At 39.0% G+C, this 16,725-nt stretch overlaps 1 protein-coding gene across 2 annotated transcripts in view; it reads left to right on the forward strand.

Annotated features, from left to right (window-relative positions):
• The window catches only part of LOC148347020 (wings apart-like protein homolog), a 35,182-nt gene that overhangs the window by 11,460 nt on the left and 6,997 nt on the right, over positions 1 to 16,725 (forward strand). The window contains exons 4-16 of one of the 2 annotated variants that reach the window (XM_088323510.1): positions 147 to 499; positions 2,797 to 2,957; positions 6,223 to 6,318; positions 6,384 to 6,557; positions 8,267 to 8,403; positions 8,483 to 8,594; positions 9,412 to 9,648; positions 9,722 to 9,833; positions 10,938 to 11,035; positions 11,114 to 11,190; positions 13,906 to 14,060; positions 14,144 to 14,259; positions 16,293 to 16,490. In XM_088323510.1, coding sequence (XP_088179636.1) covers positions 147 to 499; positions 2,797 to 2,957; positions 6,223 to 6,318; positions 6,384 to 6,557; positions 8,267 to 8,403; positions 8,483 to 8,594; positions 9,412 to 9,648; positions 9,722 to 9,833; positions 10,938 to 11,035; positions 11,114 to 11,190; positions 13,906 to 14,060; positions 14,144 to 14,259; positions 16,293 to 16,490 — 2,026 coding nt within the window. The remainder of the gene's footprint in view (positions 1 to 146; positions 500 to 2,796; positions 2,958 to 6,222; positions 6,319 to 6,383; positions 6,558 to 8,266; positions 8,404 to 8,482; positions 8,595 to 9,411; positions 9,649 to 9,721; positions 9,834 to 10,937; positions 11,036 to 11,113; positions 11,191 to 13,905; positions 14,061 to 14,143; positions 14,260 to 16,292; positions 16,491 to 16,725) is intronic. The other variant, XM_088323511.1, reaches the window with a different exon arrangement.

Raw genomic sequence — 16,725 nt, forward strand, 5'->3', positions numbered from 1 at the left:
CCTGTAGATAATAGAATCGGCAAACTGCCCTAAAATGAATTTGGCCCCCTTGACAATTAGTATTAACAGACTCCTTGTGCAAGATATCAAGGAATAATTTGACTAACTGCTAAATATGGACACGCTCTTGTTTGTCTTCTTTTCAGCCAGGAACAGTCGAGATTGAAGAAACAAACCAAAGTAGACCTGTTTGGTTTTGATGACTCCGACACGTGCAAGAAAAACGACAACGTCTCATCCAAATACAAAATCAAATACTTTGGGTTCGACGACATGAGCGATGGCGAAGGAGCTGGCAGTGATAACGGCGACATTGGCGGTGACATTAGGCCGAAAGTGAGAATGAGGGGGAAGCCTGCCATGATCGCCAAGGAAATGCCTCCTGTTGCCACACAGGACACACACCAAGAGCCTGTCAAGAACTGCAACATGCTTGATGAAGGTGCTGTCGAGTGGAAAAAAAACTATTTGGATCGGTTGGACTGCAGATTACAAGCAGGTCAGATAAATATAAAGTTTTTTGTTATTAAGCAAGGGGGGTCAAAACTTTGAAGGATTCATGCCACAATGGGTTCTAAAATTTACAGAAGAGCCCCCGGCCAGAAATACAAATATGATTCATATATTATAAGGAGTCTTTATCTGATACCATTGCAATACATTTCAATTGCATTTGATAATTTTTGTGTTTTAATACAAAATTTAATCAAAGTGGTTTCCAGACATTCAGAATTAAATAAAAGGTAGGGCTTGTTGTTTGAGGTGTCCTTAAGGAGTTGAAAGTGAAATATTTTCCCTATTATGTGTTAACAATGCCCAACAGAGTATAAAGAGCCTTCATGCTTTATTTTCCATTGCGCATACCAGCTTTTATCTTACTTTTAGCAAAGCTGTTCGGGGCGGAACACGGTAGGTTCGAGGGAGACGTCATGCTCTTCCCTTAATTTTTTTTAAAAAAAATTCTATTTGTCAGTGTAGCATAGAAAAAGTGAAAGTAAGAAAAGTCCTGCTTCTAGTAAAGTCCAAACGTCAACCCAAATCCCCAAAAAGATGTTAAAAAAAAATAGATGTGCATAACTAAACTTTATCAAAAACGTTACTAATGCACTAAAAGAAAAGTCGAAATGGTGAATGCGGCATCCGACTCGTGTCGTCCAAGAACAGAACGGCTCTATGGGCTGTACCAAGGAATTGGGAGCCGGCTACCCACCAATTGAGAGTCGGTTCCGTGATATTTTGCTTTTCAAATGTATAGTTAAGTAGTGGTAATTTTATTGTGCTATTGCAAGTAAGGAAAAAAATCACCAGATTTACCAACTTCTACGCTTAGAGGTAAGATCGGGCCCAAAAAAAGCACCCGAACCCGACGCAGGCCCGGGGGGTATTAAACCCGACCCGGACCCGGCCCGACTAATTAACTGGATTTGCTGGCCCGGCCCGAGGGGGCCCGAAATTACATATTTTATTTATAAGGAGGGGTGATTTATGATAACAAATTAAACTCTGCCTTTTGTTACAACATCTAGGCCTAAGTTAAATAAAACTGTATAAACATTTACATCTTTTATATTTCTGTGTCTGCACTGCAGATGTTACATTAAGCCACAATCTGTCATTGACGGGTTTTTTTTTGAGGTAGCGAAAACATTTAAAGGCGTCCGTCATTTTGACAACTTGATCATTGGGCCATAATCCACAGCAGCAGTAGTAGTACGCCTTTAAGATTTTAGCGCAGCACTTTCATTGAGAGGGGATGTTGACGTGTTGTGCCGACTCCTATGCAAATCCCCCCCCCCCCCCCCCCCCTGATCGTATTCTATATAAAACGCTTATTAAAACAATAAAGCGAGCTAATTATAATAATTGGGAGATCCTAGTCTATATAACGCGTTTATTTAAACAATAAAGCGTGATTTTATTCTGCAAATTGCGTTTTTTAACGCGGATGAAAATGTCACCAACGTCAATGTACGCTTCCGACAAAAGCGATCGTATTCTATATAATACGCTTTAAAACAAAATAAAGCGAGCTAATTATAATCATTGGGAGATCGCGTTTATTTAAACAATGAAGCGCGATCGTATTTTACAAAATGCATTTTTTTAACGCGGATGGAAAAGTCACCAACGTCACTGTACGCTATGATTTCCGCAACCACAACTAATTGTACACAAATAATATTCATTTGATTTACTATAATATCCGTACGTAATGTCTTTTTTATTGTGAATGAAACCCTGGTTGCATTGGATCCCGCGGTGTAAACAAATTGTTGTTTTTTTCATTTAAAATCGGAGGGGGGGAGGAATTTCCATAGGAGTCGGAAAAATAGCGATTACAGCTCCTTCTCCGTTTTATCCAAATTATTTATTTTATAACAAGTATTCCTTGGTCTAGTATCCATACATAGTTTAAGTATATATTTTTAATGAACATTTAACACATTATTAATTAATTAAAAAAAAAAAAAAAAAAAAAAAAAAAAAAAAAAAAAAGCAGGACCGAACCCGACCCGACCCGACCGTATGACTGACATTTCAGGGCCCGACCCGGCCCGAAATTGCCTCGGGTTCGGGTTCGGGCTCGGGCCATAAATCTTACCTCTATCTACGCTTAGCTTTTTCTAAGCTGTTTCATTTCTTGACTCGGCCCCATTACACATAACCTACGTGCCTGGCCTTGCGGCTTTGAGTAGCTTCAAACCAAGAAGATGAACCCGTCTTATCTCCCAAAGCGCCACCTGATATATTCTCCTTTTTTTCCCTTTAACCTGAATTGACATCGGTCATCATCAGAATCGACTAGTCTGGTATTTGACGGAGAACCTACGGATGTGTTGAACTTCTCAGAAGAAGATCTCAAGGTGGTGGCTGTTGGCCCCAGAAGACCACTCCAGGCCAAGCCGTCTGACAAGAACCAGGACACCCACCGAAGAATCTTCAGTGCACAGAAAAAGGTGAGGTTGCCCGAAAAGTTGAAGCAAAACTTCATTTAAAGGAGTTGCAATTTTCATTATTTAAATGATAACTTGTGCTGTCAAAAGTTAAGAGATAGAAACAGTAATCAGAAGTATGTAACCCCATTGACGTTGCTGTATAGTGCTTAAAAGGACAAGAAAAATGACAAATTATGGAGGCTCAGTGACCAAACTGCAACATTTTCTTCTCATTTTTTTACCCAGCCTATTGCGTTTTAATTTTTATTTTAGGGTACCCATAGCAGCAAGATCACAGCCCATTAGCTCATGTGTAAAATTAAGGCAATTTAGAATTTTGGGTGCGCATCATACACTAGTTTTTACGGATCAGTTAAAATGATATATATGATAACTGGAATCGAACCCGACTGGCATTGATGAGAGGGCTGAAACCTAACCACTAGACCACCAGTGATATAGATGACATTCAAATAGGCTTAATATTTGATCTCATTATCACACAATTTTTACTCGTGGTACCAGAAACTAATGTTAGAGAATAGAACAAACGGAAAATTGCCCTGAAAGATGTGAATAGACTCAAAAAAGCAACTTCTATTTTTTTCCCCGCCTGTTTTCTATTCTTTTGTGTTCTTAAAATTTCATTAGAATTATTAGCTTGCTACCAAAACGTCAATTTAATTAAGGAATCTTTTAATTTTGCATCTAAGACTAGAAATCGGACCAGCCACATGTGACTAGGAGTACAAAAAATGTGTGTTTAATATCTCTTCGCATAAATATCTAATTTAGTGAATCAAATTGTGCATTTGTGTAACAAGTTACCTTCTTTTTTTCACGGCGGGTGGCTTCCCTGTTGTGCGTTTACTGTCCAGACCGGCTCATGTGAGGACACTGTGTCTTTTGTCTTGCTCATTAATCGCCTCATCACAACCCCCAATAATCATTCTCACTCTTTTGTTTCTCTTGAAGAGTGACAGTTCCTATAGCGCACTTGGCACCAAGACACAGAGAATGCAGCCAAAGCAAAGAAAGGATTCTCTGGGGAGGGTTTATTTAAGGCCCCACACTTGCAGTGGGTCCAATTCAAACTGAGTGGAGTTCTGGCTCCACTTTGACATGTTAACACATTCTCAGTTGTTGGGGTGTTAAGTTATGTTTAAGGATTTACTCCTACAAATGTGTATGGAACAAAAGCCCCTAATAAAATATTGTTAGTAGTCGTTATATCTTTTTAAGAAACTTGGAATTGTCATGATGCATCAATCAGTACCCTAACATGCAGGGAATAGTCTGATTAGATTTTGATTTAATTTATTCAATTTCATTTATTCCTCCCTTTAGGGAAATTCACTTCCACCGACTGTATCAGGGGAAGAAAACGGACATTACATTACACAAACAAAAAAAAACAGCAGAATGACTTACATGACAGCGGGACAATGAGGGTAGACGAATGGTTGTTTAAAAAGGTAATGGCTGAGGGGATCAGTCTTTTCCCGAGGTGGGCCCTCCTAAATCTGATTGTTCTGTATCTGCGCCCTGACTTTAGGGGGATGAGGTGTTAGTATAGTGGGTGAAGATATCCCGGACTTTTGTGTTTGCCAGTCGGATGATGGACCTGTTATTTAAGTCTCAGATGTTGGGCCAATGCTTTTGACTGCTGTTTATGTGATTCGTGTGAGTGCAGTCCGGTTTGTCCGAGAGGACATATTGTAAAAAAAACATGTAGAGCCGTACAGGAGGATGGGTTGAACAATGCTTTGGTACAGTCGTAACAGGAGGTGAGGTGCAACATGTATTTTGAGTTTACAGATGACTGACAGTCTTTGTTGACCGTTTTTATTAATGTCAGACCAATTAGGCACAGTGCTCAGGCATTAAAGACATAATTATCAAACCTCTGTCCAATTTTTAGGGACCGCCAAATAAACAATACATTTAAATCAAGTAAACATGCTCTCATCCTTGAAAACTAGTAACAAGCTCATTAACAGCAAAAAAAACGGTAAGTAAAACATTATATACGCATATTGTTAAGTACATTCAGTCATCAACTACAAGGTCTGTAAGAAAAGTAAGATTATCAACAGTTTGAACTCAAATTGGTTTTGACAACCGACTATGATTTGTTCTACTGTCCGACGTGCTTTCTCTTTAAAATTTCGAACAACCCTGAGGTACTACCATGATACGCAAGGCCCGCTTTGCAAACTTTGCAAGTACAGACGCTGCCCTGATTACGAATGAGATGGGTTTTGGACGATCGTTCGTAAGTTGAATTCGTTGTAAGTTGCTTCAGTGCTATATTTTGTACGTAATGTATGTTTGAGGTTTATATAAGTATGTTTAAGGCTTGTATTAGTAACCTCTATTGTTTTGCACTAAAAAATAAACTTTTCATAAAATAATATACTCTAAAGAGAGAAATAAAGTGAAGTTTTACTTACTTTTGGGACTTGCGCGTCAAGAGGTCTTCCTCCATGGTAAAAAGTGGCCAAAAGAAGCGTTCTGACCATTTTCTCAAACGTATCAAGCTTTCTTATTCCACTTTAGTTTTAAAAGAAACGGCTCGCCTCTTCCTTACACTTTACACCATTCATATTGAATGGATGCACGAGATATTAAACAATAAAAACATCAAAGTTCTTAGCGCGCTGGACATACAGTATAAAATGTTTACACACAAAATCGGAAGAGGAAGCGTATTTCTTCTTCAGGTTGGATGCTGGGTGACATCTCACCACACGCTGATAGCGGCGGAAAGAAGCACTGCAGTAATGTCCTGTAGTCGGAAAAAGGTGCACACAATAGAAAATCTAACTTACAGCAATGTCCGGATATTTTTCAACATCCCGAAAAAAATGATGGAATATACCGTTTTTCGTTAGCCGAATGGCCATAAGTAGGGGAACGTCTGGATTCTTTTTATTGGCTGTATCCAGGCAGTCGCATTCTAAAAGATCAGATATGTATCGAATCGAGGACCACATATGAAATTGACCTGTGTCTGGTGTGAAGATATCGGATATGTGCCGAGGAGACAGACTTTAAAAGATCGGATGCAGGTCGCGTTGGTGCCAAAAAAATCTGATTTTACGGCAGTGTAAACCCAGCTTTAGTTTCATTTCCTACACTGTTTTGCAGGTATGTGTCCTGTGTAGACCACAATAAATCTGATTCTTAATGTCCTAACTCTTCTTTCATCATCAGTTCAGCACTAATATTCACTTTCACTTTTTAAAAATGGATAAAGAATCTTTTCATCTTTTTTGCGCTTTAGTCCCCCACCAAAGCAGTTTACAACGCCCGCCACTGGACTCTGCATAGCGAAGAGGAGCCCATTCCGTCCTTCCTGTGCCGGCCGCTGGTGACTCCTGTAAGATGCCAACTCATTTTATGGTTCGCTTCCCACTGATAAAATAATACACATACGTCTCCCAGGTGACGCAGCCATCGGGAGGCATGCCCACCAACGAAAAGTCGGATGTGCAGAAGGACAATGGTGTCTTCAAGGCACCTCCCCCTCCACCTAAGGTCACCAAGTGCGTCAATATCCCCAGCGACCCTGAGATGGACACAGTCACTGCCCTCAAATGTCGGAAAGAGCACAAGGAGGTAGAGATACTTAAGTGGATGTGCACCTACAGTACCGTTCTAAAGTTTAGGGCCGCTTACATATGTTCTGATTTTTTTAAGGAAAACGCTCAGGAAATACAGTCCATACATTGTTAAGTGGTAAATTACTATTTTAGCTGAAAATGTCTGTTTTTAGATGTAATATCTATATCGGTGTATAGAGGTCCATTTCCAACAAGCAACACTTTAGTGTTCTAATTATGTTTTCTAATTGCGTCACAATTGAAATTGATGATTGTGCAATGATGTTGGAAACAGTTTAGCTCGTTTAAAAAAAAGCTATACAACTCCACTACCTTTGAGCTAGTCGATTATCTGGAGCATCACATTTGTGGGTGTGATTACATTTTCAGAATGCCCAGAAAAAGAGAACTTTCGTTTGAAACTCTGCAGTCTATTCTTGTTTGAAATGAAGGCTATTCCATGAGGGAAATTGCCAAGAAACTGCAGATCTCCTACAACAGTGTGTACTATTTTCTTCAGAAAACAGCACAAAAAAGCTATAATGAAAGTAGAAAGTACATTAGTGTTCTTAGTTCCAGAATGAAACACCTTACGGTTCTTCAACTACCAGCTTGTTTAAATAGTACCAACAAAACACCAGTGTCAACATCTGCATAGAAGAGGTGACTCCATAGTGCTTGCTTTCAAGGCTGGGTGGCAAAGAAAAAGCCATATCTGAGACTAGATGAATAAAAGTGTGACTTTTTCATGGAAAACACAAAATTGTCCGAGTGACCGCAAACTTTGGACTAAAAGTGTACGTGTGCAGAGGTCTACATTGAATTTATCCAACATGACTCCTTATGTTAACTAGCTGTGTGCAATGCATGTCAAGTAGATTTTATAAATGTGTGCGATTAATCCAAAACATTCTCTTAAATTTAAATATCAGCCGTTTGTCCTTTAAATTTAATCAACTATTGGTAATTTTTAAATCATTTTCTATTCTTCCATTAGGTAAGACTTGTTTTACTGCTTATGAAATTCGAATCAATAATTACCGCATTTATTCGTGTATAACCCGCACTCATATGTAACGCACACCTTTTTTTTGTAGTCTCTGGTACTGTGACTAAAATAATGGGATAAAACCCAATGCCTTTTCGTCCGACATACATATCCCTGGTGGTCCAGTTGTAAGATCTGTGATCTCAATGTCGTAAAAACGGTAGTATTACCATGACTTCTGTGTTGAAATCAAGAGGTAGAGTTATATTCTGATACTGCCCCTTCAAAATGGGCAGAGCTTGCTCTACGCTCGGCTCCAAGTTGGAGCCTCCAACACAGAGAGAGGAGAGAAAAAAACAAGCAGAAGAGAAAAGTGACAAGGTAGTTGAATGTATTTTTTCTACACATTTTTTACATAATTGAAAAGCGATAAAGGTTTATGTGTCATGTATTACCGTATTAAACCATAATAAGAAAACTTTCCTTCCCCGCTTTTTCAATTTGTAAACATTTTTGGAAAGAGGCCATGGAGTCACTTGTTAGCACTAAAGAGCCACATGCAACACCTGAGCCGTGTGTTGAGTCTTGCTCTTTTCATTCCTTTTTTTTTTCAATTGGTAACTGCTGTTTCTTTTCCTATATTTTTTGTAGATTCACATCATGCTAATCCCAGGCTTTAGTCCAGTCTGTTTGGGTTTGTATTGTCACATTAACATTTACCTCCGGTCTTGTTTTAGCTTTATACAGTGGTCCAGCATGTGAAGCACTTTAACGATGTTGTGGAGTTTGGTGAGAACCAGGAGTTCACCGATGACTTTGAGTACCTGGCTGCCGGTTTGAAGAGCAGACAACCGCTAAACACGCGCTGCCTCAGGTATCTGCATGATGACGACTATTCAAACATGTTTTATGTTTTCTTTCACTGTTAATTCATTCTTCCCATGTGTGTGCAGTGTAATTAGCCTGGCAACACGCTGTGCCATGCCAAGCTTCAGGATGCACCTAAGGGCGCGAGGGAAGGTGGCGCAAGTCTTCAAAACACTCAACGACGCACCTCAACATCATGTAAGTCCAAAAAATATCGAGCATTAAAACTCACATCAGCACCCACAATGGCTATCAACACTGATGTTCTTTGCTGCAAATGCGGCCATACAATCAGGAATTTATTGTATTCGGGGTTGACCGATGTTAATGAAGATTTTCTGGAATTGATTCCATTGTTTGTTCTGTATGAAATGTCTTATTGTAAGTGGAATAAGTGATTTTTTTTTTTTAATTCATGGAAAATAATCAAGTTGAAGAATGCGAATGAATGCCTGCTGATTGCACATGATTGCTTGAGAAGTTTACAACAAGGAAAAGAAAAGTTGAACTAAATTGTGCTAGAATGGTAAATGTGGTAAAAAACGGGGAGCACAGTGTGCGAGTTTTATGATTTCACTTACTCTAATCTGTAGGATCAATAGTACAAGAAAAAGTGAATGAAACTGTTAAAATAAAGTGGAAGCGACATAATTAAAATGATGAAAAAGTAAAGTATAGTCGATGACAGAGCCCTTGATTAATTTTAGTTGGTTTGGCTGGGAATTGTACTAAACTACTGCATGCGGTAGGCATGCTAAACCAGGTGGAAAAAAACAACATAGAAAATATAAATATTTTTGGTCTACCGACAGATGATTTCAAGTAAATTGTTTTTGTTAGCTTTTAAAGAAATATTTTTTTTATTTGTTTGGTAAATAAACTGACGTTTTTGCTTAGCTTTATCTGTGCATGTATGGAAATAATAATCCAAAATCCCCAAGGTAAATTTTACATTAAAAATACAACATAAAAAAAGGGGATTTTGCATTTTTCTGATGATTTTTTTTGTGGGCAGAACCTGGCCATGTGTACTGCCTCGCTGATGTACATCCTTAGTCGTGACCGGCTTAACATGGACCTGGACCGCTCCTGCCTGGACCTGATGATCCGCCTGTTGGAGCTCGATCAGGATCACAGCGGTGGCGACTCCACGTCCCAAATGAGCGCCAGGGAAATCTGCAAGATGAAAGAGAAGATCCGCAAGCTCTGTGATACGGTGCACAACAAGCACCTGAACCTGCAGAACATCACGGTGCCGTACCAGCCTGCACATCACCTTTTTTGTTGGCGCATACACATTATCTTGACGGTCTCGCTTTCTGCAGACCGGACATCTAGCCATGGAGACGCTGCTGTCACTGACATCCAAGCGGGCAGGCGACTGGTTCAAAGAAGAGCTGCGGCTCCTTGGAGGCCTGGACCACATTGTGGACAAAGGTTGCACCCTTACAAACCTCTCATTGAGTGCCTGATTGTGTATCTCTGTTCGTATGTTAGCATTAAAATAGTTGAATTCTAATTCATGTAAAACAATTCTATTTATTATTAGAATTTGCTCCTTTTTTTCTGCATTTTGACAACGGCAGCTTTGAATACAGTGCTCTTTATTCTTTTTTTTCTGTGGCAACACAGAGTAAAAAATGTAAATGGTCTGCATTTATGTAGCGCTTTTCAAGTGCTTTACAATGTGCTTCACACACTACCATACCGATAGCAACTACTTAGATATCGGGGCATTAGGGATTCATTGTCTTGTCCAAGGACACTTAAACACACTTCAAAAACGTGTAGGAGCCGGGAATTGAACCTGCGACCTCTTGATCTCAGGACGAGCCCCGGAAAACGGCAAGCGTCTTTTTTCAAGGACCCCTGCTCTCTAAATACAGAACACGTCTGGAAAGATTTATGATACCCTTTGAGTGAAATTGGCAGCTGAAAAGAGCTTCGAGTGTGCGGGGGCATGGCACTTTTGGCGTTCTAAATTCCACAAGCTGTTAGCCCTAGGTGTGCACCAGCCTTAAAATGTAAGAAATTGACATGAATAAGTTCCCTTTTTATGACTGTCTAAGCGTGAATAATATTTGTTATCTATATATATATATATATATATATATATATATATATAATATACACATACATACAGTCGTATGCAAAGGTTTGGGCACCCATGATCATTTTCAAGTTCTTCCTTTATAAATCATTGGTTGTTCGGATCAGCAATTACAGTTAAATATTTCATATAGCAGACAAACACAGTGATATCTGAGAAGTGAAATGCAGTTCATAGGATTTACAGAAAGTGTGCAATAATTACTTAAACAAAAGTTGCCATTTGATACATTTAACTGAAATTGCTCATCCGAACAACCAATGATTTATGAAGGAAAATCTTGAAAATGATCAGGGGTCCCCAAACTTTTGCATACGACTGAATGTATATATATACACAATCAGTGTTGTTCTCGTATATGTATTTTGTATTTACGGTTACATTTAAGTGTGTGCGCATATCACACTAACAAATTTAATTTGGCCCCATAGTGAAGGATTGTGTGCGCAACCTGAAAATGGAGGACGACGAGGACAAGCTGGTGTCATCCTTGTGGGGAGCTGAGAGATGTCTTCGTGTCTTGGATAGTGTAAGCATGGAGGAGATGTTGGCCCAAAGTAAATAATGGTGCATCGAGCTACACCTAAAAATGTGTACACACGTTTAGGTGACGGTGCACAACACTGAGAATCAGAACTACTTGATTGCCTATAAGGACTCATCACTCATCGTTTCATGCGCCAAGTGAGTCTTCAAATAATTGGTTGTGATTTATTTGTTTTTTTTGGGACATTTCCTATGCTGATTATAAGTTATGTCAGTGGTCAGCCAGCACTGGGCCGTGCAGAAAGAATAAACGTTGCTTTATTTTCGAAAAAGAAAGCCTTATTTTTTGCTTATGTCGTATATTGCGCACATTTTGTAACCCCATAAAAGTTTGGGTGCATTTTATACAAAATGTATCAGTCAAAAATATTGCTGACCACATTTACACCAGATACAACGGGAATCTACATCCCTACTGGTCTAGTGATTACAAAGTGGATTAAGGCTTGTTATCGTTATTATTACTAGTATTACTATTGGGCCGAGGTACAGAAAGGGTTGGGGACCACTGGCGTTTGTGAAAATTTCAACACACACCGAAACGTAGAATGCAAGCTCAGAGGGATGTTTTCTTTGCTTTCAAGAAAACCTTTTCATATTCGATGTTAGATTTCATGTTAATGTAATGTTTAAACCCCGTTGCTATCTTGCTTGCCCTCGTTTTGCCCCGTGTGCGACTTGACCTTTGGTGCTCAGCAGCATGTCAGAGGAAGAGGAGAAGTATGGAGAGCTCAATGTATCCACAAAGAGCTGCAGTGTTTTTGGGTGTTTAGGGCCTGTGCTAGTTTAAAAGGACCTTCCGCTACAAGTTCTCTTAAGGCCATTAACACCACAACGCACTTGCAAGCTCACACGCACTCAAAAACTCACAGGCCAAGTTTCGTTATAGTATAAATCAACTTAAATTTTACCTCCTTCTCCACTTTTTTTCTTTGTCTTACTTTCAGCACCTGGCTCCCCACATAAACAAGCCCAACTTCTAGCAGTGCATGCTTGATAATTTCAATTTTTAGGCAATCTGTGATTGCTCCATCATCACATCAAATTTGAATTTGTCAACCAAATTAATCTCCCTTCATTGTGAAATAAGTACATACATGAATCTGTCAAGTTCAGTATTTTTAAAAATAATTCAGAAAATTGAATTACCCTCTAAGCCTATTTATCTGCCCAAATGAAACAAATATTGTCTTAATGTTTGGTCTACAAATATTTGTATTGGCTAAGTATTCTTTCGGAAGGTTCAACACCTGACCCGAATCAGTTTTTTTTTCGTAATAATTTTGATATTTGGGTCATAAAATGGAGCCAAAACTACTCATTGTCCTTTGGCATGTAACAGCCTCCTCTAGTTTTTTAAAGGACAGCGCACAATAATCAGAACATACGGCAAAATGATGTAGTCTTTCTCATTCTGCTCCCTTTGGGCCTCCTCAGTCAAGTGCAGAAAAATAAAAATTGCTGAAAGCTATTCACATGTGAGAGGTAATCTGCAAGTGTTTTTATTGCATTTGGCCGTCCCTTCTTGAAGAGGAAAGAAAAGCTAATAATTGCAATTTACCGTCAATTCTGGAATACAACCGCTTCTTTTTGTGGAATGTTAAACACAACGTGGTCAACTACGGATGCGGCTTACTGCCCTGACCCATGCGCTCTAAATGCAAAACACTGTGGTGGCGTCTGAAAAAATTTCTGACGCCCTTTTAAAGGTAAACGTAGCTAAGTACTTTTTGCTTACATTATTCATGTAACGGTAGCAAAACTGGGTTTGATGTTTTTTTTTATATTGACTTAATCATCATGATATTTTAACCTTTTCACCCACCAATCAAGTCCTCTATTTATACATCCATATTGAACAGCAGTAGGAGCTATCCATGAAAAACACTATTGTTCTCGTTCCGTATCATCTGAGTCATTGTCAGGCCGCTAGTGTTTCCTTTAATCCTCCAGCAACGATGACAAGCAAATGCAATATTGGGCGTCACTATGGCACAGTACCACAAGAACCACGTTTCTGACGCTGTTTTCAAAAACATACGCTCTCACATTTTCGACAACGCAGACCTTATTTGCGTTTTCTTTCGGCCCAGTAGTAAATATGTGCTCGTTTTTGTAATTGCTCCGGTAGTCTTCAGCTTGAATGTTGACTTGATCTGAAAATGCATGATGTAAACAACTTGCAGTAGAGCAAAAACTGCTCCAGGTGTGGGAACACATTCATAGTGCACTTTCACAATTTCCTGTTAGTGTTTTCCCCGTTGTGGGGTTTTACCAGCTATCTCCTCTTAAATCAAATCAAAATTTTTATGTAAAGCTCTTTTTAGGCAATAAATTGCCTCTCAAAGTGCTGTATAAAAACATTCATTGTAAAATAAGACAATAAAATCCCTTCCTTTATCCCCCACCCAACAACCCGAAACATGTAATACACAGACACACACAATGATTAAAAAAACAATACAAACAAAATATAGTAATAGAAATAAAATGTTTATGCCTAACCATGTGAGGACAGGGACCTCAGGCAGGTTTATCCAAACTAATAGCGGATAGTCTCAAAATTTTCAGCAATTGAATCACACCCCCGACTGCAAATAAAAAAACACTGAAATAATAAACAGCCGGGTGGTCTGCAAAGTCTTCATAAAGGGCATTTGCCGGCTAAGACTTTTTAAATAGACTTTAGTTAAAAGCTCGTTGGAGAAAAATAATTTGGGGTTATTTGATTATCCTAAATAAGATTTGACAAGTATTTTATCCTTCCCTGTTTGAGTGTTATATTGTAGTTGTTGAGTTGTTGACAGAATGTTTCTTGGTGTACTGGGTTATAGTTCTTTGTCCACCCTACAGAGCACTGCGGAGTTGCGAGGAGATGATCAGGCGCTACAGCAGGGAGCCTGGCGTTGCGCAGGTGAGCGCAGATAGAGACACAGTGGTGGCCAAAGCGGTGGAGAACTGCATGAGGGCTGTCATCGGAGTTCTGCTTAACCTGACGCACGACAATGGTCAGCGCATACTTACACACGTAAACTAAGGTGCACTTGGAGGATGGTCGATTTTAAATGCTTACGTGTGTGCTTGTACGCAGAGTGGGGCAGCACTAAGACGGGCGAGCAGGACAACTTGATCGAGACGGCGCTCCACTGCGTTCTCAGAGTTCCTCAATATTTTCCTCAGGAGAAGAGATTTGACATCCGTGTTCTGGTAAGTAGTGAGGCAGCCTGTATGTGTGTCTCAAGATGAAGGGATTTTATATATTGTCACTGATACTAGTAAATGAACTCATTCTGTGCCATAACATATAAATACATTTTCAAAAGCATTGTCCCTGAGTGCCTGAATGTAAAATGTTTTTTTTTTTTTAAATGACAAAATTATTTTATAAAGCCTTTGGTGTGGCTAATCAGTAAGTATCAAGCCTCTGGGAATGATTTCAGGATGAACAATTACCAATAGATTTCAGGAATGGCATCGATCAGATCTTTATGAACACACTTGGTGCATAGTTTTGCCTCCTGTATCCATGATACTGTATGGCAGTATGCCGAGTATGCAGGGTTGGGTAGGGTGACTTTAACTGGATTACTTTCAATTACTTTTGGATTACTCCAATACCAAATATGCTAATCAAAGACAAAATAAACTAAATATGAATAAAATTATGACTCACAACACGCGGTAAGCTTTCTCTCCTGGCTTTGATCTCTTTGATCTCCGGCAAAACTAATATAAAATGCGACAGAAACAAAATGAAAATAAATCCAAACAGCTTGCCAACATCATTTTTGCCGTTCCATGTATTCCGTTACTCCCCAAGCCTGCACAAAATTTAGTAATTTTATTCATATTTAGTTTTTTTTTGTCTTTTATTAGCGTATTTGGTATTGGAGTTATCCAAAAGTAATTGAAAGTAATCCAGTTAAAGTAACCCTACCCAACCCTGCGAGTATGCGATGTGTGGTGAGAAAAGCGAAGATATAGGTACAAACAGTTGATGCTTCAAAGTTTTATTCTTTCAAAAAAAAAAAAAGCTCACTAAGTTTGTCATAGTCAGGACAGAGATGAATGACGTTTCATCCATGTCCACGACCTGAATGATTGGATACCTTCACCCAAAACATTGGGGGCTGAAAAGTTCAGCCATGGTTCATGCGTACGTTCAGTGTTCTTACAATAAAATGTTATTTTGCAAGCAAAGTGCCCTTGTGTTTATTGAAAGCATTGTTTAAAAATTGGAAGTATCACAAATAATATAAATATAATATTAAAAAAGCACCAAAATGAAAGTTCTGCTTGAAATGCATTTTTGCACAAAAAGTCTTTCTCAGAGGTTTTCTTGGAAGTTTAGCAACTGTTGTTTACTATACAATAGTAATAGCTAGAAGCATAGTTTTTATTATGAAAGACGAGGGTTTAAGTTTTATTTTAATGTGTCCTATGCCTAAATAGCTTCAGAGCTCAATTTTCTGTAGGCCTTCATAAATGAGTCAAAATGGCCAAAATTGGCACTTCTCATTTGAGAGAAACGTCTGGCAGTGTGGTAATAGTATAAGAATTGTGCCTTAGCTGGAGGGCTCGGGGTATTGTTGGAGGCTCACAAATAAATTTAGATTCAGGGATGTTATTATAAAACGATTATTGAGGATTTTTTGCTCAATATTTTTTATCTTTCACTACAATTTAATCTCATAGTGTTCCTAAACTTTGGATTGTTAAAAAAAGAAAAACACAACTGAATTAATTTCCACTATTGTTTATTTAACTCAGGGAAACTTCTACAGACTGGAAAGTGACATAACTAGCATACAAACACTAATTTAAATGACTTAAAAGTCTTTCTGCTTTTTATATTATTATGAAAATGTTTTCCTGAATATGAGAACTTTGCTGTTAGAACTTTTATATCTTTTACAGAAAGGAACTAAAGCCTCTTTAAACTTTTGCAAAAATAACCAGGTGTTCTTTTTAAAGTTTTAGAGATTTGTTGTGTTGCGTAAAATAGCGCGGCCGAAACTTTTATTTAAGTAAAATCACATCACAAGGGAGCGCCAAAGGGCTGCATGCAGTTCCAGAACAGTTTGTACACGAAAGCATGTTTACCGATATTGTTGGTATTTGTTCTGGGTGCCTTGACATGAAACGTAGCTAAAGATACTCTGAGGCAGAATGTACAACTGTGTACATTTTCACAAAATTGTGTAGCTGCATTCTTTTAATGTATGTGCATGCACTCGTAGGGTCTGGGCCTGCTCATCAATCTGGTGGAATACAGCTCGAGGAACCGCTTCTGCCTCATGGAAATGGAGACTGAGGGAGGTCAGGGTCCTTGTGAATCCACCGTGCTTCTTCCCACTGAAAAGCAACTGGACTGCGTCGTCAGCGATCTCATGGATGGAGGCGACGGTCCGCTGAGCGCCGTGGCTGCGCTTGTGCAGGTAAACAGCCGTGGCAAAAAATGTGACTAAATTGATTTGGCAACCTGAAAAAGGATTGTTTTGTCTTTGTCAGTTTTGGGCATGTCCTTGAAAAAAAGTGATTAGTCACAGTTACTAGTTACTTAATTTAAAAAGTAATTGCGTTGTGTTCCATCTACAAGGGAATCACACTTCTGAGCCTTCCTGGTGAGGTAAATTCGGAGGTACTGGATAGGAAAGTCCGTAAGGAAGTCAA

Source organism: Urocampus carinirostris, chromosome 19 (genome assembly GCF_059441175.1).
Source record: "Urocampus carinirostris isolate Australia breed hairy pipefish chromosome 19, RoL_Ucar_1.0, whole genome shotgun sequence".
In the NCBI taxonomy this organism is placed as follows: domain Eukaryota; kingdom Metazoa; phylum Chordata; class Actinopteri; order Syngnathiformes; family Syngnathidae; genus Urocampus; species Urocampus carinirostris.